At 37.4% G+C, this 27,897-nt stretch overlaps 2 protein-coding genes across 5 annotated transcripts; both read right to left on the reverse strand.

The window, feature by feature from the left end:
• Positions 1-313: 313 nt before the first annotated feature.
• Positions 314-19,184, reverse strand: LOC128530487 (zinc finger protein 335-like). Of its 4 annotated transcripts, none has more exons than XM_053504462.1 (28): positions 18,960-19,184; positions 17,122-17,320; positions 15,505-15,775; positions 15,280-15,357; positions 14,386-15,051; positions 13,878-14,018; positions 13,612-13,776; positions 13,060-13,321; positions 12,751-12,928; positions 12,379-12,491; positions 12,176-12,194; positions 11,880-11,996; positions 10,761-10,837; positions 10,479-10,639; positions 9,162-9,379; positions 8,785-8,884; positions 8,597-8,685; positions 8,170-8,450; positions 7,880-8,018; positions 6,747-6,953; positions 6,516-6,658; positions 4,677-4,819; positions 4,480-4,580; positions 4,306-4,383; positions 2,271-2,354; positions 2,009-2,074; positions 1,765-1,870; positions 314-657 (listed from the first exon to the last, which is right to left on the reverse strand). In XM_053504462.1, the coding sequence occupies exons 2-28, from the start codon at positions 17,311-17,313 to the stop codon at positions 533-535; spliced, it is 4,320 nt and encodes a 1,439-aa protein (XP_053360437.1). In that variant the 5' UTR covers positions 17,314-17,320; positions 18,960-19,184; the 3' UTR covers positions 314-532. The 4 variants fall into 4 exon arrangements, with proteins under 4 accessions (XP_053360437.1, XP_053360433.1, XP_053360434.1 ...); XM_053504458.1 differs by having other exon boundaries at positions 4,297-4,383; positions 18,960-19,182; XM_053504459.1 differs by lacking the exon at positions 18,960-19,184 and adding an exon at positions 18,333-18,770 and having other exon boundaries at positions 4,297-4,383.
• A 4,209-nt stretch (positions 19,185-23,393) lies between these two features.
• LOC128530491 (matrix metalloproteinase-9-like) lies at positions 23,394-27,801 on the reverse strand. Its single transcript, XM_053504468.1, has 13 exons — positions 27,605-27,801; positions 27,226-27,464; positions 26,797-26,945; positions 26,430-26,558; positions 26,022-26,195; positions 25,758-25,931; positions 25,412-25,585; positions 25,136-25,291; positions 24,796-24,988; positions 24,377-24,516; positions 23,916-24,066; positions 23,729-23,832; positions 23,394-23,582 (listed from the first exon to the last, which is right to left on the reverse strand). Exons 1-13 carry the CDS (start codon positions 27,731-27,733, stop codon positions 23,476-23,478), a joined length of 2,019 nt encoding a protein of 672 aa, XP_053360443.1. The 5' UTR covers positions 27,734-27,801; the 3' UTR covers positions 23,394-23,475.
• Between the last annotated feature and the right edge of the window lie 96 nt (positions 27,802-27,897).

A 27,897-nucleotide genomic window follows, 5' to 3' on the forward strand; every position in this document is an offset into this window, starting at 1 on the left:
ATAGGTAAGGAAGCTGTAATTTATGTGGTATTAGCTTTATTTAATGCCAATGCAAAAAAAAGCTCATGTAAAAAAAACATGAATAATAAAAAAATAATAATAAACCATACTAACTTCAGAACACTGAGGGAACAATGACAAAATAAAGATCATAGAACTAGAACGGACATCCAAAATATGTACCTAGTACCACCAGTAGTTATTATGCTCCATTATTTCTTACAGCAAACCAATCCACGCATAAACTTTATTAAATATAGAGTTTTATATTTTTTTTACAGAGCCGAATAGAGGAGGCACAGCCAGAGAAGTAATCTTAAATAAGTCATGATTTTCTTTTTTTATTCCATGATGTACTTTCCCACTCTTTTTCTAATTGTACTTTACATAATATACAAAAACAAACAAACCAAATAGAAATATCATTTGCATGTTGCCTTTCCAATACAGATATTAGACAAACAGCTGTTACTATGGCCTTTTGACCTTCATGCACCATGGGAAGGACAGGCCATGCAATCTGTGGATGCCCTTATTCCCCTGTAAATGTGATGACATCATATTGGATGCCTTGCTGTTGCAACTGCTCCAGTTGTTCGGGTGTTGCCTCTGTGGTGTAGACTGCTTGAGCCTGTGCCATGGCTGCATCAGCTACAGCTAGAAAAAGAAAGACACTCTTATTTAATTCACAGATGCACCTGGTATGGAGCCTTAGCACTTTCATATTGACATATTTTAGATAACTATTTCCATACAATTCAATGACAACTAACAAAGATACACTGTAAAAAAATGTACGAACAGCTATTGTAGCTAACATTTACTGTTTCATTGGGAGCTGAACAATTTTCTTTGAATGTTCTGTAGGTGTAATGTCCAAGAATAAAAAGCTTTACAACTCCAGTAAATGGACAGAATATATATGTACAGGGTGGGATTCACTAGGCAATAATTAATGACTATAGAACTTGTAGTATCACTGGAGTCATGATAAAAACAATCTCTAAATAGATGGTAATAAATAGGATTTTATATTTCCTGTGTCGATAGTACAGGCATCGGCATGCAACGACGGAGCTAAGATCGCAGCTCACTATAAAGTGTGAATCTGCATTGTTCCTGTACAAAGGAAGTGGCGTACAGTGAAAGGGATGAATGCAACACTACTTTCGGAGACAAGAAAAAAAAAAAGCCTGTTCCTATATAATAAAGTACATCTCCAATTTGTTTCAATACATTTGTTTCAGAAATATGTACTTTATTATCAATTTCTAATGGCTAGTTACTTTTTACCCACCCCATATTTTAAAAAGTCAGATTTTTAAATAGCTGAATTATGTTTTGTTTTTTTTATATCTAATATGCGCTATGGGTGTTTATGGAATTTACTTTACCAGATATAGGAGGTCCATGGGTACAAAACAAAATTGACATCCAGTTTATATATAGCTATATATACACATTATATATTTCCTTTGTAAATTTTATTCTTAATGTAAATTTGACTTTAATGCTAATTTTATTTTTAGTTTTTGATTATACTTTATTTTTTAGTTGATTTACTTTCATTTCAAAACAATCTATACATTATTATATAAAAGACAGTCTACAGTCTTTTTACATTTATAAATCTCAGATGATTTATTCATTTAGCCTGCCTGCTGATGCACTGAAATATTCATGCCCTAAGGATTAACCCTAATGATTTGTAATGATTTTATTTAAAAATACAAAAGCAGGTAAAAAAAAAAAAAAAGTTCATACCGGTGACAGCGGAGTGGGCGGCAGCTTCCAGTTCCTCAGGGCTCACTATCTGTTGCTCAGTGCTAATAGGGAAGTACTGGATTTGTCCATTGTGAGTCACAGCAATCTGCGCACACACACACGCATATTTACAGGACACCACGTGAGGTGCGCATGCACCCGGAGCAAATTTTTATTTACACATACATTTAAATTTAACATAAATTTGGTAAAATAAGTATGCTATTGCTGCTTTTGTTCCCACCTGCTGTTCCTGTAAGAGTGTCCCATCATGCTCGTACTGTATATGAGCTATCTGGCCATCCTCCATCTGAAGAGCAAAGTACACATTTTTTAATAGGTCGCTTCTTCTTTAAAATAACTTACTTTTTCGACAACCATGTTTGATAACTTGCAAGAATAACTACTAATCTCTCTCTCACTTTTTTATATTTTATTGATTAATGTAACTATAGTTTTTAAACTGAAAGTTTTGTCAACTTAAAACTTATACAGTGCATGCTGACCTGAATGTGGTTGCCACTGGATACAAGGACATATTCCTGTGGGATCAAATGCTGCACACTGTCTTGAGAGATGATGTATTGGACCTAAAGGACAGACAAGAGGTAATTATTACTTACATACAGTATATGATGTAGAAAAGCTTAGCTTAGATTCTATACCACATAATAAATGTAGGCTTTGAAATGTACAATAAATAAGTCATAATAATGATAATAAAATAATTTAAAACAACAATACAGTCAATTTCAAACTTTTCTACTTTTTGCTTCATTAATAACAATGACAAGTTCCTCTTTTAAAAAATAATAATGGAATCAGAGATTATTTAAAGCAATGTGTGTGACCCATACAGTAAAAAATCCACATCCATGGAAACAACACACACACACACACACACACATACACAATAGTTGAAAACAGTGATAATAGTGACTCGACAAACATCACAATAGTTCATTATATCTGATTAAACATAATCTGACCAACTAAATTCTGAAACCTGAACAATTCATTACTTAAATGTTATAATTAATATGTGGAAAAGTAATAGTTAAGAAATAAAAGAAACGAAGAAATAATAAAAAGATTTGCTAGTAAGGTGATCAGTACAGAGAGACGGATTTTACTGATGTGATGGTATGCAACAAAACAGCAGACGTACATCATGTAACATTGTGCACGTAGACCACTGGACACTTGGGCAAGGCCCTGAACACTCTTAGCTCCAGTAGTGCCACATTATGATTCAATGCATAATGAGCTAAGCTTCCCAACATGTTGGGATAAGCAAAGAAGTGAAATACACTGCACATCAGTGTCAATCCAAGAATTGTTTTGGAACTGGGACAAGATGTCATGCAACATTTTCCCAAAGAGCAAGAATAGTCTGCTGATGAAAATAAGTAGAAAGTAGACAGGACTATTATTTAGAGATCTGTGAAAGCAGTGGAAGTTAATGTGTTAAAATAAAGTTAAAGTAAAAACACAAAAAACATAGGCACATATGCAACAATTTAAGTTTATCTACAATTTCATTCATGGGTTTTCACCACGCTCAACAAATTATATCCTCACATACAACTTGGATTTGTGTAGTTTAAGGTTTCTATGGGCACATTCATACTGCAGGTAGAAATGGTCCAAATCTGATTCTCATGTGAGGATCTGTTTCTTTTTTTTGTAACAGTGTGAACAACATAAATCACATGGAATCTGATCTTTTCAATTCTGAATATGGCCACTTCTATACTGCATGTGGTCCTAAATCAGATACAGGTCTTATTTTTCATAGCAACCTCAGACGAAATAGAAATTTTAGTTAACATTCATCACAGGTACCGTCTGATTTACCGGTCACAGGATTTAAAAAGATCCTGGCTGCAGTGTCAAAGGTAAGCTAAACATTTTAAGGCAAAGTTTATGAAAATAAAAACAAGAACATGAATCAAAGAAGTGTCTGAATAATGTGCCATTTTTCAGTTTGAACAGATGTTCTGAAACCTTGTTCCTTTATATTAACAAATATTGTTTTACTGTAACAGGCTGCAAAGAGCCTAAAGGTACCAGCTCCTTGTTAATGTAAAAGCCTCAGCAGCAACCTCATTTCTTCTCTTGTGTGTTCCAACCACTCAACATTCAGCATCATTTATTCCCTTAAAAATTTTACGTTCAGGGCAAATTTGCTTCAAAAACAATAAAGGGAATAAGAACAAAATGCAAGGGAAATATACGTATATTGTTTAAATTACTAATTTCAGTCTTGCTTTATTTAATATCTTCTTACAGTCCTCTAACAAAATCAGTGATCCACGGTGATTTGGATATCATACACCTCTGCAGTAAAATGTCATTCTTCACCATCAACCAGCATTTTAGAGTATAATGACTTTTAATTTGTCATTTTTCAATTGTGTGCAAAAGACCTGATACAATAATTTTGGCTGTACTTTTTATGGGATCTGTTAGCCACCCTAAGGTACAGAAGACATCATAGATTGCTTCTATATACAAAAAAAGAACAGTCACCTCTGTCACCTGATTATCTGCTGTCATTAAGTGTTGCACTGTCTGGCCATCTACTGTAGTTATTTGTTGAATGTATGCCGCATCCTCCTAAGAAGGAATTAATTCATTAATGATAAATAATTATAAATATTATATTTAACATAAATGAGCATAATGACTGTGGTTATAGAGATAGGGTTGTACCTGGTCAGAGAGAGGTTGTTCCTGGGCCACTATTATGTGCTCCTGTCCTAAAGCCTGCTGCAGCTGCTCTGGACTAATCACAGTCTGACCTGCCTGCAATGCTGTCACACAAACACAAAATGAGTACACAGACAAGTTTAAACAAAACACTGCGACAAAAAAAAAAACTCCTCATCAGATGTCTTAGGTCTGCTTACTCTGCAGTGTAGCCAAGGCCTCCTCATCACTGTTGACTATGATGGTCTGTTGGGAGGGGTTGGATCTGGGCTTGCGAGGCGGGGGAGGGTCTTGCATGTGCAGCCTCTCCATGTGGAACTTCAAATGGCCATTCCGGTTAAACCTGAGCCAAAGACACACACAGACACACAGTTGAGTACTTAGAAGTGATATGCTGCGTTTGTAAATTTAAAATATTTGCAGTATAAAACATAAACAAGATACAATTTCTGGAAGTTGAGGCACATAGATGCATCACTTTTTCATTCAAGGGACATTGTTTAGCTCAGTTGTCTTAGCAACAACTGCATGGCTAACACACAAAATATATAATCTGATTGCTAAAGTGAAGGCAACCATTGTCGTGATTACTGGCTGGATATCTGTGATCTTGTTATATGGATATTTGTTAACTTGTTACATGGATATCTTGTTTTCTGTCCTAGAAAACAAATGGTAAAAGGAGTGATATAAAAATTTCTAATTTTCAAATTTTTTGTGAAAAACAGCCACAGTGAAAAATTAAAGCCTTCTTGTGCAGAAATGCAGCTTGTGTCAGATCCCAAACTAATCTTAAACATTCTGACCAACATTTTGCGAGCATTTTGGAAAAAGGTAACGAAGCATTCGGGTACTGTACACACACCCAGACTGTGTAACAGCTTTTTTCCTCAAGCCATCCATCTCCTCAACGAAAAAGGACTGGACTGTTAAAACACACACACCCAAGTTCAAGTTCAAGTTCAAGTAGGCTTTATTGTCACTTCAACCAACAGTTAGTACAACTAACACTACATGCATCACTCATATTAACTTAACTACCTCAAAACATTCAGACTGGACTGATTAATCAACACACGTGCAAACATACTGATCTACACTACCAAACTATTGTACGCATCAACTTGTAAATGCCCTTTTTCACAATATTCACTACTTAATAATTTTGCACTAACTATTTTAATCCCTGCTGCTACTTATGGAACGTTTACTGTTTACTGTTCCTCCTCCCACTACCTCAACTCGTCACCACAGTAATGTAATTTTGTTGCTCTTGTTTGCACATTTGCATGTGCACTATATGTTGTCTCTTCTGTAAAAAAAAAAAAAAAAAAAAAAAAGTTGACAGTTCCCAGCTAATTAGGTTTCTTAGTTTGCTACTTAGTTTTCTGTTAATTTATGTTGTAAATTTATGTTGCATGTAGCACCTTGGTCCTGGAGGAATGTTATTTTGTTTCACTGTGTACTAAATGTATATGGTTGAAGTGACAATAAAGCCTATTGACTGGAGGTTTTGTGGGCAACATTGAGGTAGAATGGTGGAGGAGGTAAAGTGGTAGTGTTTTGCTGATTCACCTCATCTACATTGTAAAACCCCATTAATTGTCAATGAAGTGTGTTTGGGGCCTGTTTTAAAGAGGTTAATTATTCTTGGCCGAGTCAGGAAAATGTGGATTTCAGGAAAACTGCCAGTCCAGACCTTCCATCTGCACGAATAATTTCATGCAAAAACAATATTAGCGTGCCTTGTGGGAGCTAACTATAAGCAGTCTCTGCAAATCTTGCTCTCTTTGTGCATAGATGGAACTGTGCCTTAGTCATTATTCATTTATCTACAGTAATTTCTTTATCCTGTTCTGAGTCACATTAGATCCGGAGCCTACTCCTGGCATGACATGAGTGCACTCTGGACCTGTCTATTGTAGGTCACCATGTGCACACACCTTAATGCACTTTTTTCACACCTAGGTAGGAAGAAAACAGAGAAGCCAAAGGTAATCTACTCAAGTAAAATATCCATGTCATTGCCTGTTTCTCACCTCTGTCCACAGACGTCACATGAGAAAGGTTTCTCGTTGGTATGCGTCATCATATGGCGTCGCAAATCTTTCTTGTTTTTGGAGGCAAAGCTGCAGTTTGGGCATTTGTGAGGCCGCAGATAGGCATGCATAGCCATATGACTCTAGAGAGAATAAATCAATAGATCAGGTTACCTCTCTACCTCTAAACATAATCAGAAGCAATACTGGATTTATAAGAGCATAGTCCACCTTAACATCTGGCCAAGATGTAGCAGTGAATTCACAATCAGGACATTTGAATGTGCTGGGGTCCAAGTGCGCCCTCTTGTGGTTCTCCATGTCGGAACGACCGTGAAAAGTCTCCATGCAAACCCGACAGCAGAAGCGTTTGGTGTTGAGCTGGTGGGGCTGGGAAGATATGCTATGAGCTGGAGAGCCAGGTGCTTCACTACTCAGCTACAAAAAAAAAAAAGAAGTGCACTTTTAGGACTAGTGGACAGACAGCACAGAGTCAACACTAAATATTCTCATTCTAGTGTGAGCAACTAATTATACTTTAAAAGCTGTCTTTATTAAAAAATTAAAGCTAATTTGGTGATGGAAAGTCCCAACATTTTATACATTCATAATTATAGGTCCAAAATCTAAGTGAGTTTTATTCTATTTTTATAAAAATGTAAGACTAGGGTAGTTACTACTACATATTATTTGTTTTAATATAAAAGCATTTAAATGGATATAAAAAAATACCTGCTAGCTTTGTTAAACTGTAGGAGGAAAACACTCTGGAATTAATAAAAAAAAATAATGAATTACTATGCTCATGGGAGTGTTCTCTACTAGGATGACCATTCTATCCTTTGCAGAACATGCCAGCCCACTGAATAAGTTTTATGAGATTGAAAATGACATAAACCACATGACACACCCTTCACAGTTTTTAAAATTAACCCATATAACCTTAAAGCTTTTGTACTGAAATGCTTATGCTTATGGCATTTAGCTGACACTATTATCCAGAGCCACTTACATCAAGGGCCAAGTGACAGCAGATTAATGGTGTTGAGACTTAAACTCATTACTTTCCTATTGATAGTACAAAGCTTTAATCAATGAGCTACTATTGAAATGTTAGGCAAGGCTCTCCATCACCATCACCATCAAAATAGCATTTGTTGAATTTCTTTTGGTGTTCAAGCCTTACAATTTGTATAAGCTACGCCAACGCACACTAAAGTTTAAAGGGATTGTGGTGACTTAACAATCTATTATAAACACGCTCCAAGCACACTGTATACCGCTATACTCTATGCATTTGTTTATCAACTAAGGCTTACATAACAATGCCTAAAGTTATTTAAAGACTCAGATGTAAGACTGACCTCCACTTGCTGAAGCACACCATCAGTCAAACTGGAGCTCAGGTAAAACTTGTCTTTGTGTTCTTTCAATGGTGTTGCGAGAGACACCGCCTCACTGCTTACTTCGACGGTCTGGTGATCAGCTGCGCCCTCCTCCACACTGTGTACACACACACTTGGAAATTATCAAATGTCACAAAGACCAGCTTGTATACAGAACCCTTCTTCAAGTATGATAAAATACCTTATATGATCACTTCCACATACATAACAGAAGCACTAGTGATGTTAGTAGTGTTAATCGTTTATACCTTAACGCTGTGGCAGTGCTGTGAATTTCCTCAGCAGTCTGTTCCACCACACTGAACTCTCTGGCAGTTTCGTAACCACCGATCGCAATCTGTGCAAATGCCTGTTCGCCCTCTGTTCCCTCCTCCTGAGTTAGCGCCTCCTGCACGAGGGTCTCCCCATTCTCAGAGACGTGATAGGTCACCACGTTCTGGGGCTGCAGGGATAAGTCTTGAGGTGAAGACTCTGTGGTGACCCAAGAACCTGCCTCCAATGTCTTGCCATCAGATTTCAGCACGGCTACCTGAAAAGACATTCCTAAACACTTAAACATGGCACGCAAGAGTCACTGCAATAGATGTTGCGAAAGCCCATTTCTCCACGATACTGAACAAGTAATACAATCTAATACAATCTAATACAAGATTTATTCTCTCCAGAATACAGTACCTGGAGTGACGTTCCAACTAACTCCCGTGCATTGCTCATATTCAGAAGCAGATCCAGCGCATTCTGGGCAGACAGGTCTGATGACTGGCCTACAATGATTAAAATAAAAGAGAATTACTCATCAATACACGTCTTAAATTTACAGCATTGAGGACGGTAATTTGTGTAACACCAGATACTATCCAGACCTTGTTCGTAGATAATGGTGGTGTTTCCCAGTGCATCCTGGGACACCGATGCATTGCCCATTGGTTCCATGGTTTGAAGGGTTAAAGGATCCATGGTTACCTGAGGAACAATGATCAGCATGTGTAGTGAATATTTCTCCTAAATCTTTAACCGGTAATTTCAAAAATTGAAACTTATTCAAATCACAGTGATATTGATTTCTTGATTTAGTCAAAAGGCTTTGGTTAGTTTTATATCACAGTTGGTCTCAAGGTCCTGTTGGATGCAATGCGAATAACACATGACAATGAAACTTACAGATTACGTAAGTGGGTAATGCACTGAGAGTCTGTTACACTACTTAAACCACTTGGTCAGATCTTATCTGAGTACTCACGATGGTGTTCCCCAGTGTCTGGTTCTCGTGCTGCTGTTTGAGTGCTTCTATCTGCTGCAGTGTGAAGAAGGGCTTCCTGCGCTTCCTCATTGGCTCCTCAGGGTTAGACTCGCACCACTTTTCGAAGGCCTCGGGGTGACGACACTGCATGTGCAGCCGCAGGTTCTTCTTGTGCTTGGTCATGAAGTGGCACATGTCACAGCAGAATGGTTTCTCTCCTGAGGAACACACAGAAAACAACAGCTGTGTCATTAGATTAGTGACAGAAATCACTTCCATTATGCGGTAGCCATGTTACCTACTCAGCAACAGTGCCAAAGTAAAAAAGGGAACATTTAGTTCTCATGTCTTGCTTTGGTCAACTATATTTGGTGTAAGCAGAAAAGTGCATGAATTGAATTGAGGTTCTGTGCATGCACTATAGCATTAATTTAGTGAATATATATACACACACCTAATAACATATTATAACAATACCTAGGTGCTGATTCAATCTGTACTGCAATTTAAATTCAAATTCAAATTTTATTTGTCACATACACAAACATACACAGTACGAAATGTAGTGAAATGCATTATACGCATCTTGACTTATCATAAAATATCCTGATTCAATATTATTAGATTTTGTTCTAAACAAACTTGGCAGATAATTTGCTCCTACAACACAGGATGCATTGCAGGCTGTGCTGCTTGCCTATGTATGAATAATTTAGTGCACACCACCTATAGGATTATAGAGGAACTGCAATATTTTAACACCTCTAATGAAAAGACCCACACACAAAAAAAATCTGTCAATGTGGCCATAAAGAAATTGCCACACAAAAGAATCACGATACATCAATGAATCAATTTTTCCCTCATCACAATGCATTGTGCTAGTGCTGAAATTAGCTAGCTAACTAGCAATGTGGTAACATATTGTAACGTGCTAAATTTGACTAAAGCTTGTAACTCGATTTCTGATCTCTGACAAATTAAAAATAAACAAAAACGCCCTTTCAACTTAAAACTGTTGGTCAGAAACTTCGGAAGGTTTTCTTATCCCTGATTTCAGCATATGACAATATATCATTTATAAATGAGTTTACAGAAGTGTTTACCTTAGGTCAACAAACATAAATGTATAGGTTAGTTAAATCTATAACAGTAACTATGCAGTTTGCTATGCAGGGAGAACTTGGTGGTCACGGGATACACTTACTATAAGTGTATAGTAGTAAAAATTAATTTGAAGATTAAATGTACAGTATAGCTATACAAACTAATCACCATTCATGTAACATCATCAAATCAGTGTGGATACTCACTCACCAGTGTGCTTGATAGCAATGTGAGACACCAGGAAGTCCTCTTTGCTTGTGGAGTACTTGCAGTAGTCACATTTAAAAGGCTTGTCATTTGTGTGAGACAATTGGTGGTTTAGAAGTTGCTTTTTATCACTACATGTGACGTCACAGAACTCACATTTAAACCTGATTTATAAAAGAAACGTACAAAGTTTAATAGTTTATATAGTGAAAAGTTTCAAATTTAAAATGGACTGGATTGTAATGTATGAAAAGAGTAGAGATAAATACATGGATGGCAACTTACAAGCTGTTTCCACAGTTTTGGATGTGTGTAAGCAGATGCATTTTAAATGTGTATCGCTTCTTGAAAGATTTTCCACACTGCAAATAAAACAAATAAATTCTGGATCAATAGATAGGTAACAAATTGGAGGAAAACACAATAAAGTGTACTATGTTGCTTCAAAATGTCCCACAGGTTTTCGAGTGATTAAGATGTGGTGTTCTTTTTTGTCTACGTAATGATTTGGATTTGGCATTAAAAGATAACACTAACACAACATTTTAAAATTTCAGATTAAATTTCCAGATATTTAAATCCGGATCTGTTAAACAAATTGGGTAACTAACAACCTAAACAGTGCACACGGGAACGTATGAAGAGGATTTGGAGTGCAGAAATATACATTTACATTTACATTTGGGCATTTGGCAGACGCTCTTATCCAGAGCGACTTACATTTTTATCTCATTACACATCTGAGCAGTTGAGGGTTAAGGGCCTTGCTCAAGGGCCCAACAGTGGAAACTTGGTGGTTGTGGGGTTTGAACCTGGGATCTTCCAAACCGTAGTCCAATGCCTTAACCACTGAGCTACCCCTGGCCCCCTAATATAGCGGCCACATAACAGGATGCAAACCACTAAGAATCACAAAAAATAAAGGCCTAAGATAGACACAGAACCTTGGCCATTCTCCCCGTCCTAACAACATGGCTGACTATGGCAGGCTCCGAGCCCCATGCAGCCACCACCAAGTTCCACTAATGGGCTTATGAAGCTGACCACCTTAAGAGACCCCTAGACACCAGGTCAAATCCAGAACTGCAAACTGCATTAGCGGATTTGTTTAAACAGGGATACTACTGAAATGTATCAGGGTGGTCGCATAACACACAGAGTTTTATTCATAAAAATTTATTTGTTAGAAGCCCCAAATTCCTTAACTTAACTCATAAGCAAAATGTATACCAGAATGTATACCAAAAAATATATAAATAATAATAATTTCTAAGTGCTCCCCAAACTGATATTACACATAAAAGCGGCATGTTCACTCATACTGTTATGTATACTCAGATTACCAGTCCCTGCACTCTCTAAAATATTAAATTCAAATGCCATATAATTCACTTATTTTTATACCTTATCACACATGTGCGGTTTTTCTGAGCTATGTGTCTTCATGTGCTGTGTGAGGCGTTTCTGCATGGGGTATACACGATGGCAGATTGGGCATGGAAACTCAGATACCTTTGGAACCTACGGAAAGAAAACAAGAAAGAGACTGTTATCTTATTAAAAGCTGATAGTGTTTCTGAAAGGCTGATAGTACAACTTTAGTTTTATGTGAGTTCACTCTGTGAACTAAAGTAAAAATGATTGATGCTCAAAATGTGACACTGTGATTTAAATATCGCCCCAAAAAACAGTAATCTTACCAGGCCTGTCTTCTTACTCCTAGGATGAGAAATAAAAATGTTAGATAAATTAATCTTAATGACACAAAACTAAATAATTGTTAACTCAGATGTCAATTACATTCAATAATAAATAAATTATTTCTGAAACCACATCTGCACAGTGCTTCGACATTATTTTGTAAAATAACTAGACAACAGTGTTGCACGCTGCAAAAGCTTACTTCACTTTGTTGTGAACTGCAGAATGTCGGACAACATCCTTCTTGTAGACACTTGAATAGTCACAGACATCACACTTAAATGGTTTTGTACCCTGGTGGTTGAACATATGCTCCTACAACATATGAAAAAATGGCTGTAACTGCATTGCATTAAAGAGCAGAACTATGAACACTCCTGAACCAAATAAACATACAATTACTAAAGAAAATTCTTAATTTTCTACATAAAAAATATAAAAATTTAAACACCATCATAGTAAACCTCGTCAGAAAAAAAAAACGTAGCAAATAGTTCCATTTTCAATGCTAAGCAGAGTAGCACATCTCTCTTTAATAAAAGAAAAAAAAAAAAGGAAAGAAAAAAAAACGTACCTTAAGTGAAGACCAACGTTTACACCGGTAACTGCACTTCTGGCACTTGAAACGTTCTGGATCGTTGCCTTCATGAGAATCCACATGAAATCGGAGGTCCTCTTGAGACAGAAAGCGTGACCCACAAATCCAGCAGTTATGTGGTCTTAACAGAGGCTTGAGGGATTTGTAGTACTTGCTTTACATAAATAATTAAGAGCACAAATATGTTCATGAAATATGGCGATTTTATGTATAATGAATAAAACATATACGAATTGGTTACACCTAGGTTATGATTAATGAAATGTACAAACAAAGTTTACTCACTTTCTGTTAATATATTTTTTATATTTTTTTCGAAGAAAACGCCTTGATGGTCGTCCGCGCTTTCGTGGGAAAAACTCCTCATCATCGGGGCCGTTGTTTGATGAGGGGTCTTTGTTCTCTGAATCTGATTGGCTGACACCTTGCTCCACAGCACAGCCGTTAGAAACTGAGGCAGCTTCATTCTCTAGCCCTGAGGAACTAGCCTCTTCAGGAGCCTGGGAGTCCATTGCAGTGCTTGTCTGAGACAGTGATGCTGTCGGTGCTGTAAAGCAAAGACATGTATTTCACTACAAAGACAAATTTAAAAAAGATGCAAGGAGTGACTCAACTTGAAGTTGAATCAATGTTCTTCTTCCTCTGCATCTTGAGAGAAAAACTGTTTTGTAGCTTGAGAAAATAAATAGGTCATAAACTTCTAGACATAATTAACTTATGATCGCTGTTGTCAGACAATGAACAACCAATATAAACTAATAAAATTAAATAAAACTAATAGTAATGCTGAGGAGAACACAATTACTTAGAAATTTTGTTGTTTATTTACTTACTGACCTGTGAAACCTTGAGGAAAAAGAAATTTACGGGGCGGGCCAACCATTCTGCGAGGACGCTTCAGTGAGTTAGAGGAAAAAGATGAAGAGCAGGAGGCAGAAGCTGGTCGATGTGTTGGTGGTCTGGCTTTCTGCTGTTCATCCGCAGGATTATAATCACTGTCCTCTGAAAAGTTAAAGAAATCTATTAGTAAGCATTATCATCATCAATCAAATTTATTGCTTCATACACATACATAAAAAAATAAAATAAAATAAAATACCCACCTTCAGGATCATCAATGGCACCAGCATCTATTATGTCATCTTCGTCTTCCTCTGGCACCTTATTCTTCATTTTTGCCCCTAGTTGTGCCAGTGTTTCAGATTTTCTTGGTCTTCCGCGTCCTCGCTTTTTAGGAGGATCACCTTGGCAACAAATAAAAAATAAAGACATTTTATTTTAATCCTCACACAACAACAATCCTTAAAATAACAACATTTGATGTGTTTCTCATGCTCTCTGGTTTGTTTATCTGACAGGCCTTTATCCCAGTTCCAGCCTCCAGGGCATAAGTGTGGTGGTGATCTCAATATTCTATTACAATAAGTACGTAAAAAAAAAAAAATTCCCCCAATACAGGGAAAATTAAAAATTTGTGTTGTATAATACACAAGTAGCAGATAAAGGTTTCTTAAAAAAAAAAAACTGTTTACCTTTTGGGAACATCCTGTTTTCCACAAAGCCCCTAAAAGAGAACACAATGTAGGAACAATTATGTTTGATTTTCCTCACCTGCAGGTTTGAAGTGCTTGTCTCTCATGTGATTGATAAGGGTGTCTTTAGAAACACTCTTATATGGACACATCTTGCACTTGAACTGTTGCACAATGACCACTTCCATCATTTCTTCAAGCTCAGCCAGGTCAGGAGCCCTCTCCCCTGGTCCTGCTGCCACTCCAGACTCCACCACAACTCCATTGTCCTCCCTGTGCACTGCCTCAGGCTCTGGAAGGGTAGAGTAAGTACCACTACTACTAATGTATGGCCCAGTTTGGCTTTCACTGCATTCCATCTGATCTTGGAGATGTGAGCCAGCTGTGTCAGCCAGTGAATGCCGCACGGTGCCATCATCCACACTGCTGCTGTCACTACACTCAACTGCGCCACTACACTCAGCCACATAGCCTCTTAGCGGTTCCTCTGATTCATCCACACCATAATCATCGAACTGGGACTGTCCTGGATCACCTGTCTGATCTGGATCAGCCTGACTAATGCTGCTGCTGCTGTTGCTGTCCTCGTGCTCTCTGTAGCCTGAGTGGCCGGGGTGATCAGGCTGCAAGCTCTCTGACAGGTCAGCTTGATCTAAGCAAGTAGATGTGGGCCCATCTGATAAGGCGTCAATAGTGAGGCGGCTACATAGTGCTGAGGAAGACATCTGTGCCACCATGGGAGCTCCTAGAGACAGATGTTGTTTAAAACATAGTTTAACAAGCATATTAGCAACCCATAGTATAATAGGTTATACATATTATACATATAGCTAAGTACCTTACAGTAAAACTAAACAAATTGACTGAAAAAAAGTCTAAGAGACGTATTTATTCAGGTAAAAACTGAGGGGTCTTCCTAAAGTGTTAAGACCAAACAGCTTTATTTTCATTAGAAATGTTTTTATCAGATCACCATCATCAGGTCCTTGCAGGATCAGATACTGAGTGGTCTCTGCATTGTCATCCTCCGCACTCGTTACTGCAATACATCCTATAGTATAGGAAAATCTTTTTAAAGTATGAATACAATTGCAAATTTGGAAAATATATTCGCAGGTATAAACTATATATTTTTTCATTACACAGAAAACCTTAATGTTCGAGTTCATCCTAGACAATATAGTAAATAGTCTCCCACCATTCATTATATCAGGCCCAATGGTGGACTCAATTATTTTGTCAATGGCAGAGCCTAGGTCTGAAGAGGTGGAGGCAGTTGAGTCAGACACCATCATCCCTCCTTCAGATACAGCACTAGAGTGCACAAGAACCTGTGGTGACTCTGACACTAGCACTGACTGGGTCACTGTGGAAACACTGGAGACACTGGTGGATTGCGCAACAGAGGAGGAGTCTGGAAGATGGAGACCACGCACGTCTGTGCTGGAGCTCGTCTCAGGGATGAACACCTGTGACAGCAACAGGCCAGTGAGAATGAGAAAAGAAACATTTAGAACATTAGTAATAAAAAGACTTTAATAGCTTAATATACATTACCAGTCAATAGTTTGGACACACCTTTTAATTCCATGGTCTTTCCTAAAACACTGGAACCTCGGACTACGAGTAACGTGGTTTATGAGTGTTCCGGAAGACGAGCAAGTTTTTAAAAAATTTTTGACTTAAAAAACGAGCGTTGTCATGGTTTACGAGCTCTGAGTATCATGCGTAACGCATGCGCTTCTTGTTTAATACAGAGCGTCGCGTCATCACAACTGAGCCAACGGTTTTTCTTTCTCTGATTCTGCGGGTATTCATCTCCCCTGCTGAGTCTTAGTGCTCGTCTCTTACTGGTATTATCAATCCGTGTGTGTTTTTCTTTCTCTTGCACGCAGAGTGTGTGCGTTATGTGCGGAATTTGACATCGTGCCGGTTCACACACTCTCTCTCTCGCCTTTAATGTGTGCGTGTGTGTGTTTGTGTGTGTGAGAGGGGGTGCTTCACTCACACACAACCGGCACGGTGTCAAATTACACTCGTGCACACACATAACACACACTCAGCAGCGCAGGAGAGAGAAAAACACACGCATAAATGGAAACACTTATTGGTCAGGATTTATTTTTACTTTTTTAAGGTAACATGCAGGTTAATTTGTTTTATTTTTACTTTATATGTTGTGATAATTATTTTTATGTATTTTTGGGGGGCTGTGTAACAAATAATTTTAATTTTTTATTATTTCTTATGGGAAAATGTGCTTTGATTTACGAGTGTATTGAAATACGAGCCCGCTTCCAGAACGAATTATGCTCGTAATCCGAGGTTCCACTGTATTTCTTTCTTTCTAAATTGCAAAATTATGTAGAAAGTCATACAAAATATGCACTAATCTTTCACAGTTGATATTGAGATGTATCTGCTACGTATCCTCTGTAAAGCATTCATAACAGCTTAAATCTAAGATGCTGTTAAAATGTGAATTTAAGACAGGTAACTCTCATTTAACTTATCAAAGGTTAGCTTTGGTTTCGCTTTCCTGTGCTCTTTATGAGAGCTAGTTTCGTCATGGTGCTTCATGGGTTTTGCAAATGCACTTGACAATATGGTTCTTGCAAGAACTATTCCAGGCAGTGGTCCTCCATGTCTTGAAATAACAACTGACTGTTGTTGTTGCTTAATTTCCTAATGCCATTCAGGTTATTTCATAGTTGGAAATCCAGTATTTTTCTAGAGTGTGAAAAAATAAAGCCAAAAGTATGTCCAAACCTTTGACTGGAACTGTATATTCTATTAAACTGACAACTTTTCCTACCACAAGGCCCTCAGAGCTCTGTCCAACATGGCAGTCAGACTCCGGTGCAAGGGTTGGCACTGTGGCAGCATCACTGCTGTCTGCAGACATTGCTTCTGATGACTCCATTGCCATGCCGCTCTCGGATGGCTCCTCCATCCCTGAATGCCCCACATCGCTGCTGCTTTCCACCTCCATGTCCTCTGAATCCATATTAGCCCTGGAGGAGAAATTGTACATCATTAAACAATGTTTCACTCGAAGTTTATAGCAAAAATAGGCTAAATACATGACAAGTGCAATTAAGTACCATCATGTTAAAGGTTACAATATCCGGTGACAATGTTTGGCTTATATATCTATATGCCGACTGAAACACACAAAATATAATTCCAAATATAAAAACAAAAATTATCCTTTCCCTGCCCAAACCTCCCAGCCACTGGACACAGTGCCGGTCCCAAGCCGGGATAAATGGGAGGGTTGCATCAGAAAGGGCATCCGGCGTAAAACCTGTGCCAAGTTGTTGTGCGGACTTGGATATTCCGCTGTGGCGACCCCTTGCCGGGAGCAGCCAGTGACCAACAACTATCTTGTCCCTGCTGTGAATTATCCTGAACTTTATCTACGTTTAAACACATGGGTGGAAATGGGGGACAATTATAAGTCATTTATTTATTAATCTTCCGTAATCTCTTTATTCAAGGTCATGGTGGATCCACAGCCTATCTCAGGAACACTGGGCAAAGGTGGTCATAAACCCAGGATAGCGACAAAAGCCAATCAAACGTCTCTTTGACGTCATATTTGACACAGGAGCAATTTAGTTGAGTCATTCATGTTTTTGAGGAAACCAAGGAACCCAAATGAATCCACCCATGTCACAGGGAAAACATACTCAAGAAAACAATACATTAATAGTCTTTACACACACACACACACACACAAAAAAAACTAATCTAATGTAATACTGTGACCTGGCATAACTTAACACGATTATAATTTATATTTATTAACTCCAGAAATATGATGTTAAAGCATAGACAGATTTATAGAGTGACTTATATTTCTCAATCGCTTCAATACAAGCAAGAACGAGAGAGAGACTATATTTTGCTGATGGGGAGACATGAGAGAGAAACAAACTACTACTTTCCCCACATCGTCTCCTCAGAAATAAATAACATGAGCAAAAGAAACAACTTGTAATTGTATGTTTATATTCATATTACCTCACATAATGAACCCAACGCTAACTGAGTCACATTGTGATACTGATATGAAATACTGTTCCCGACTGTAATGCTAACTGTATGGCCATTATTAGCCGCTTCAGCCACTTAAATTAAAAGTGTTTTGGTTTAAATGCACGCGGAATACAATTATTACGTAGCTAAATGAATTAGCTTCACGTGATCTCGTGCTCACTAACATCGCCTAAGTTACAGAAGCGCGAGAGAGAGCTTTTTAGTGAGCTAACATCGTTCAGTATTCAAGGACAACAAGAAGGCCATGTCAGTGTATGTGTGTGACATTCCTAAATTCAGATGCCCTAAATACGTAAAAGCCTGTGTGATTTATGAATAACGTTTTATTCCAACTACATTTGCGGACAATTCAGGTCAAACCGCGAGCACTCGCTAAACCCGTAGCGTGATTTAAATGCGTAAAGCTGCCCTCCGCCCTGCCTGCAGCGCGACGCCATTTTAGAGCCTCGTTCTTTTCCACTCAGGCACTGTGAGAAACTGCTCAGGGACCTCGAGGGCCTGCGTGCGACACAGACCGTCCGAATTTTCCCCCTGAATAAAAAAGAAAGCGTAAACATGAGGACAAACTCTAGACTTTGAGCATTTTCTTACCGCGAATGCGCTTCTTGTTTGTATCCCAAGTCCCTGGTGCTTTTAGATAAACATGCATTTGTAAGCGATCCTCGCCAGGGTTTTCTAGTCGGGCGCCATTAGTATTTTCTCGCTTCCTGTTCCAGCAGAGCGGATCCTATTTATTTGACACAGAGCGCAGCTCCTCACGGGGTTTAAAATGACATTTTTGGTAGCTAGAAATACACCATCCAGACGCAGTTTGCACAAACATTTAGTACAAAGGCGCCTCAAAATGTATTTTTAAAAATGTATTTATTCATAAGACCATTTTGGTTTATTAATGAGTGGTGAACTGGTATTTCCAATTGTCTTTACCCTAATAATGTAATGCCAACTCTTTATGCTAACAACTGTATATATGATTATGGGTTAAGAATATCTGTGCTTACCATAACTTTATATTGGATATGAAAATTTGTTTTTGTAAAAAGCTATTTAATGATATTTATTTATTTATTGTGATCTTACATCTGGTATCACAACAGTAATAATAAAGATAATCATTTGTAGGAAATGAAATATATATGCTTGAAACACTTTTTCAAAATTATTGGTTTGGTAAAAATGTTTTTAAAAAATGGGTAAGATGATTGTCAAATAAAAATGTAGTTGATACAAAGAAGATAGAAAATATAAAACATATTTTAAACATAACTGCTGAGGACCCAAATTGATAAGTTTTAAGATTAATTAAAAGTATGGGATAATTTTTGCTTCATGTGTCCGCTGCACTTTGATACGCCTACCGGCCAGCCCTGAATTGGGGGACAGGTACAAATACGCACTCACGCATAATGTGTCTGCAGTTGTCTGTTTATTTTCAGCAAAAAGAGCATATTTAAGCTGTTGACCAGGTGCCCTGTGTCCTGTACATCCTGTACATCAAAAGAGCAAGGTATTAACATGCAAGTCATTGAGAGCCCTGGAGACAGACACGTGATTGGAAATACATTAGTATTTTCTGATTAGACAAAAGGGTTCCTGTAGACACAAGCTATTTGTATATATATTCGACTGGACACAGGCTATAGAAAGTATTACCATGTCGCGATGAGGGGGTTGTTTTATAGGCATGGGTAAGTTTACATAATAGCAAAAAAATTTACATTGCCCCTTTATTTACTAATTTACTTAAATTACTATGATTATCACTTAAACTGACAATAAATAAACGGTCAGACATTGTCATAGAATAGATTTACAAAAGTGAAATGTGAAGCATAGAACCATGTGCCTGGGTAAAAATTTTACAGTGTCTTTATGTCGCATGTTGTTCTATTAAACTACAGGAAGTCATAATAAATTTCCTTTCTTGTGATTATACGATTGAACTCTGGACACTGAGCCCTGAACTCCAAACCTCTGCTTAAGAGTTCAGCAGGCCATCTCCAGTCCTTCTCCTCACTTATCAATAGATACCATTCAAAACCTTTCCCCCACACCTTGAAGCCAGGCAACCTTCCTACTCCATATTTGCCTAGGAGAGAATGAAATACTTCAAGTTTGACTTAAAAAAAAAAGAACCTAAAAAATGCCCAGCTTAATTGAATACAATCATGCACAACTTTTCTGTGTTTTCATGCTAATACAGAGTTCACTATATGTGCATGTGTTAAAGTGTGAATAAGAAAACTAATGTCTAAACATTCAAGTCTTCAGCCATGCTGATCTTCTCTTCAACCATATTTTAGACAGACAGTTGGAGTCAAAAAAAAGATGTACACATGGATGAGATATTCTGTAAATTAATGACATTCTTGGACATCTCTGAGAGTCTAGCCAAAGAGTTCCTTCTTGTATGCTGCCACTTAATAATGCTGTCAACTTATCAACCACATTTATATATTTCATTATATACAGTAAAATAAATGATTAGTTGCTCTATTGGAGTTTCTGTATCTGAAATATAAAAAAGGTTGTTTAATTGCACCATATTGTCAATTTACCATGAAACCTACCTCCTTAAAGTGCACTTTTTCCTGTTGGGAACATTTTGGCAAGCCTGACATTAAAATTAAATGTTGTTGCTGCTGTTGATTTGGTTATTATTCAGTTCAGCATGGGCTCTGGATGTTGGTTGGTAACGCTCCAACCACTTGTAACAATATTGCATAGTAGTAGACTTACAATACAACACTGCCACCTATTGGACACAAAGGTCAATGAGAAGCGGAGGAAGGGTTCCCTCCAAATGAGAACCCATACAATTATACTGTATATGCCTTTACAGTCCATGGCAATCAATAGGGTTTTGAATCGTGCATTGTAACCAATTCTATTATTCGATTAAGATTTTGGAGATATTTAACTCTGACTGTAACGGTAACGGGATGATCTTGCTCCTGATTGGACACTGCATGGCGGCAAAACAATGAAGGCACGCTTGTCAGTAATCTACAATTAAGACAAATATTGTCAGATATTAACCAAGACTTAAGCTAACAAGTAGCAAAAAATCTGTTGTTGGTATAGTGGTCTTCAACATGAAGTGTTTCTCTGTATTTTAATAATTTAGCTAACACAATAAGTTAAACAACAACAAACAACTGCTGTTCATATAAAAGCAGCTTTAAAATTCCGTTCACACCAGTGCTGCTCTTTGCACAAACAATCATCGCGCATTATTAAATACATGAAGATAATAATCCTTAGTCATTATCATTCCACTATACTCTGGACATACAAGTGGAATATTACCTTTAGTTGCAGAACAAACTTTCGGGTGCAACAAGAATATCTGATTGTTACTTTGGCATTTTGACCACGTCATAGGGCTTAAATCCTTTAGCGTATTTACTGAAATACACCACTCCGACAGTGGGTCAGCGCCTGAGTCTAGTAACCAGTGGCAACCATGGACGCTGGTTGATGACGTAGTTAGTTGGCGACAGAAGCATCGTTTTTGTTTTAGCTTGCCCCTAAGTAAAAAGCTATTGTAAAAAAGGTAGTCGGCATACAGTCATACTTATTACGACCGTTTTCATTTTAGAAGACCAAACGAGTTATTTAAAACGCGACGCGAGACGAGGAACGAATTAATAATAAAAACGAACAATAGTTCTTTACAATAGAATTTAAAATACCCCGGGAAGAACGGATTTTATGTTAAACCAAGACGGTAGTTTCTTTAAACACGATTACGACAGAACAACGAAAATGATTTAAACACGCGCCGGAAAACGTAACTTTTTTGAAATCAAGAGTGAATTAATGTTAACAGAACTTATTTTTATTTATTTTTTTATTTTTTTAAACAGAGCCAACTATACACAGAAAATAAACTTCCCTGACCGAGGAAAAAAGTAGAAATAGTAAAATAAACGCCCAAATTATGCTGTCTTCTCAAAAAGAATGCGTCCATACCGTGAATTGTTAGATTCGCATATCGAAATATATCACATGCTAAATGGATAAATGTCCTATAACAGTGAGTGGAGCATGTTTTGACCTTATTATATATATATATATATATATATATATATAGGATTAGCATATTAATTCTCACTCACTCATCTATTCTGCTTGATCCTATACAGAGTAGCTGGAGGCCTGGAGCCTAGCCCAGCAATTTTGGAACGCCAATTAGCCTAATTTACATGTATTTGGACTGTGGGAGGAAACCGGACTACTGGGAGAACATGCAAACTCCATGCACACAGACCCCGAGGCAGGAATCAAACCCTGACCCTGGGATTCCCTAACCACTGAGCTATCATGCTGCCAGGCAACATATTCTGTTACACAATCATCTCCATCAAATAATGCTCCTAGTACATAGTTAACAAAATGAATGAAACAATTCCTAATATTGTCTGTTTTTGGAAGTGCAGAACCCTTAAGTAGCAAAAAAATAAATAAATGACAGATTGCATAGATTGGCAGATCCCCGGGCCGACCACCCAAGCTGTTGGGTTTAATGTGTACCCAAATTTTTAAGAAGAGTTATTGGTTGATGTGTCCGCTGCACCTCGATACACTTACTAGCTGTCCCTGAACTGGGGGACATGGACAAACTTGTGAAACGCACGTGTCTGAATTTTTCCGTCACATTTGATGTCACATATCTCATACATTAAAAGTACCAGTCTTTAAAATGTAAGTCATAGAGAGACCCAGAGGCAGACAGACAATAGGAAATACATTTGCATTTTATGGTTAGGCAAACAGGTTCCAGTGGACACAAGCTGTTTGTATATATATTTATCTGGACACAGGCTACCATGTCACAATAAGGGGATTGTTTTATTGGGCATGGAGGCATGGGAAAGTTCATACAATATCACAAAACTTACAATAACCAACACATTCTTTACTGAATGTATAATTTTCTCCAGGGAAATATTTCTTTAAATAATTATTAAATAAGATGTCCATTATTATTCCATAATTTATGTACTATATACACACACTGTACTTTCATATGACTGCATATCTGGGATTTTCAATTTAGTTAGCTGTTCTTTCTTTATAATACTACAGTTTGATGAAATTAGATTCAGAAGCTGGGACAATTCAGAAGTTCATAAATATATCCAATTTTATTAACCTCTCCCCAGCTGGTCATTCTCCAGTAGAAGATGTCTTGACAGAAGTAATAGTGTCCTAAAATGAAACAAATTGGTGGTAATTAGTTTAATTCATGGCCTCTGATTATTTATTATTGTGGACAAATGTAACAGAAATGTAATATTTTGGAATTTTTTGTACATAAAAACAGACTATTTAAATGTAAAGGAAAGGTAGCTTACTGTTATAGAGAAATACATTATGAGCATCTAGTGGGACCCCAGCGAAGGTCATTTCAGTGTGCTGTGGGTATCCTTTTTCTACTTGCTGAGCCTTCAGATCCAGACTAAGAAAATGATCAGTGTAAGCATATGATGCATATTTATTTAAGTGAGAGCATCAGAAAGCTTTAGACAGACTGATATTTACCTCCAGAAATTCTCCCCACTAAAAAGCAGCACCTTCCCATTTGACTTCTGCAGTGCTCCATCAACCTTTTTCAAGCTGGCAGACAAGCCGAGTTTCTTGATTCTTCGTGGTCCCAGTACATTCTGCCCAATGAACACCCAGAACTGAGTGTCTAAAACAAATGGAAAATTTCAGGTAAATAATCTTTAGTCAGGAGTCAGGCAAAAAATTTATACACACTTCAGGGTAAGAAAGATAGTATGATGTATATTATATTCTTATAATAATAATAATAATAATAATAATATCATGTTATTATCATAATATTATAATATTTTATTATATAACAAAGCAATAAATTTAGTATTAAAATATATTTACACAAGTTTTTCTTTTTTCCTAGAGTGTATATATTTTTGGCACTCTATATCATACATTAAACATGATCAATTCTAACAATTTACAATATAACTGTTTCTTACCTGCAAAGAAGTATATCCTCTTAGTAAGAGGGTCCTCAAAAGCAGTGTCAAGCTTAGCTGGTAGGGTAGGCCATCTCTCTGAGACCATGAAAGGGCCTTTGCTTTTGTTGTTATCATGATTTGAGGATGTCCAGTAGTATCTGTTAGGTATGAAAAATCGTATCCTTGAATTTATTGATTAATCTCTGATAATTTATATATGATTAAACATTCAGGATCAGCACAGATCTTAATTATGATTTATACATAAAAACCTATATTTTAGGGCTTGAAGCTGAATTTGAAGCTCAATTATTATGTACCATAAACTACCACAAGAACCCCCAACCAGAGTACTGGATCATAAAAATTCACTTTGTGTACTCTGGGTGTATAAAGGACATACGTCAGACTAATGCATTTAGACTACCAGTTCCTACCCATCTTTGAAGAAATGGAGCTCTCCTTGGATCTCTGTGATTGCATCAAATTTGTCCACCTGGCAAGGATCTACTGAGGGTTCCACAGGCGTATACACAGATGGAGTTAGTTTTGTGGGTTTGGAAGTTGAAATTGGGGAAGATGTAGTGGTTGATGGCTTGGGTGGAGTGGGCTTTGGGCCTGGTTTGGGTCCTTAAAAATGTAAGACGTAAATCAATTATTATGTACCTTAAATGTTTTGGTTATAAAATAGTTGTGAGTAACATGCCTTTTTTTTTAAGTCAGGATTGTAAACATTTGTAAATATACTGTATATAATATCCATGTTCATCTGCTTACCATAGAGATACTGGATGCCCTCAATGTCATCCTCATTCAGAGAGAAGTCTGCTACATATTTGTACAGGGGGTACATCAGAGCATCCTGAATGTTGGAATGGTCCAGACCAAGAGCATGTCCAAACTCATGGGCTGCCACCAGGAACAGACTGTATCCTGTGTAGCAGAAAGATGGGTTATTGGTAGTCTTTGATTTTGCATATATAATTTAGGTTTAGTGATTAAAAGGTGCATCAGTTGTTACATTGATAAAATTCTAAAGTCGTAAACAATTACCCTTATCTGAGCAAAATCCCCATTTATTGTCCTTGTCATAACTGCTGGTTGTAGAACACCACAGTTTTCCATCATCACGGCCTTCACTTGTGCAGGAAGTATAGGTTTTCCCCAGGAAGGTGAAAGGAAAGTGACATGGCTCCCCCTCAGAATTTCCACCAATCACAGCAGTATCTGTTCGACAAAATTTATACACATACATTTCATTTGCTAATGAAGATCAGTTGTATGTTGCAGTGCTTTCAATAAGTAATTTTGACCTAATATTTGTTTTTAAAAATGCTTACACATTATAGCTTAGGTTCCCTGATGTAATGAAGAAAAATGGTCCATTAAAGGCTCTCACCTCGGTTAGGACAGAACCCATATTTTTTATCCTTATCAAAGTTGGCTGTAGTAGCACACCAGCGATACCCATCATCACGTCCTTCAGTGGTACAACTGGTGTATGTTTTACCATTAAACACGAATGGAAAGATACAGTCTTCACCATCTCCATTGCCTCCATATGTAAAAAGAACTGTAGAGAAGAAGAGAAAAGCTTAGTTATCTTAATATTTATAAATATTTGTAAAATGATGTTCAGGTCCATAGTTGATTAAAAACTTACGCTCACTAGGGCAGAGACCATATTTTCCATCTTTGTCATAGTCAGCAGTTGTGGCACACCATGGCAGACCATCTTCGCGACCTTCAGTTATGCAAGTGGAATACAACTTCCCTTCAAAACGGAAAGGGAAATGACACATGGCACCTTCTGCATTGCCATAGTATGTCTTGAATGCTGAAAAAAAAATATGCCTAAATAAAACTGTGATACTCAGCTTACCATTTGAAGAACGATATGCATTTGAAATATCAGTTTACATGAGTATCCTCAGTAAGTATATAAACAAATCTATAGAGGGCGCTATAGTTCTATTTCCAAATATTATGCAGCAACATTGCAATTTGATTAGTCATAAGGTTGGTAAATTGATCATATTTGACAAATTTATTTTCAATTATAGTCTCTAACCTGTTCCATTGCCAAGGGTCCAGTATTCGTCATCATCAAAGTGAGCATCTCCCTGCATCCCTTCACCTGGAGGATAGGCATGTGCCAGCAGGCCGTGCTTCCCATCAAATGGATAGGGATCTCCATGATCTGTAATATATATCTTTATATATGATTGTTTCCCCACTTCAAACAATGCAGTTGATTTGGAAAAGTAATGAAACATAAACAACTAAAAAGAATCTGTTCTTGTTCTGTCAACCCATTAGACTGTAAAATCATCAGCTAGAAAGCATGGCTTAAGCAGATTCTGATTCTGATTTAACTGTATTTCTGCTTTATTCTTAGTTGCCTGTTAGGAAGCCTTATCTTATGTTTAAAAACTCACAGTTTTTTCCAAATGAGATCATGATGTCAGCAGTGCCCTCGTAGAGACGTGTGAAACTTAGGGGTGTGACATCACTCCACACCTTGAAGGCTCTGGCAAAGGCATCGTCAATAATAGAGACATCTAAGTCTGGTGAGTAGTTCAGTATCCTACAGAAAATATAATAGAAATTGATTAGTATTACAAGTGGCATCTTTTGACCTAAACCTGTAGCTGTAGCGTCTGATACCAGCTGTACTTCTCTCATATTCACCACAGCTCACATCCTTCTTCATAATCATACTCAACGATGATCCATTGCATTTTTAAAGAAATAGCCATTAATGAGTGTGTATGATGACACCGAGAATATAATATACATATAAATATAGCTGTTTGAAAGTAATTTTTTTAATAAAAAGATGGCCTGTTCAATACTAAAATGGTTACCTGTATGTAATGTCATTGTGATCCCATTTCAGGTTTCCGTTAAATGTCTGGTAGTTGCGGACATCTGGTACACCGCAGCGTGGCTTCTTTATGGCATCAATTGTTGGCTGATCCAGTTTGCCAGTCTCTTCCAGACCCAGCTGATTCTGCAACCTCTTCAGAGCTTTGGGAATAGACACTGCTCCCTGCAAACCACTCTTATCCTGAACCTGGATATAATGAAAGCGCCTCAAGTAGTCCTGGAGACAAACAAATTAAAGAATCAAGCAAGCTTACTAGAAGCGATATCCTTCTGTTAGAAGCCATTTACCACATGTTAACCAATGTGATTTACGTATTTGTGTAAATTAAATAAAAAATGAAGACAGGCAATACTCACTTCAGCCAGCTCTATGTCTGTCATGTTTTTCGTTAGATCCCCTGGGAAGTTTACAAATGTGGATTTAATTGGGTGGCACCATGCACTTAAAGTCCAGGCCCCAAGAACCATCAATGACAAAATTCTCATGGTGAGAACTTTCAGCCACCGATTTAAACAGTAAAACGCAGCAGGCTGAAAATCTGTGAAAGTCTCAGGAAGCTAAGTTCTCTTTAGTTTGCTGTCTTTGAAGTTCTGCAACCATTATTTATGGCTTTGATAATGTATCTACCTCATCTCCGCCCACTACATCT

This window comes from Clarias gariepinus, chromosome 9 (genome assembly GCF_024256425.1).
Source record: "Clarias gariepinus isolate MV-2021 ecotype Netherlands chromosome 9, CGAR_prim_01v2, whole genome shotgun sequence".
Taxonomy (NCBI): Eukaryota; Metazoa; Chordata; class Actinopteri; order Siluriformes; family Clariidae; genus Clarias; species Clarias gariepinus.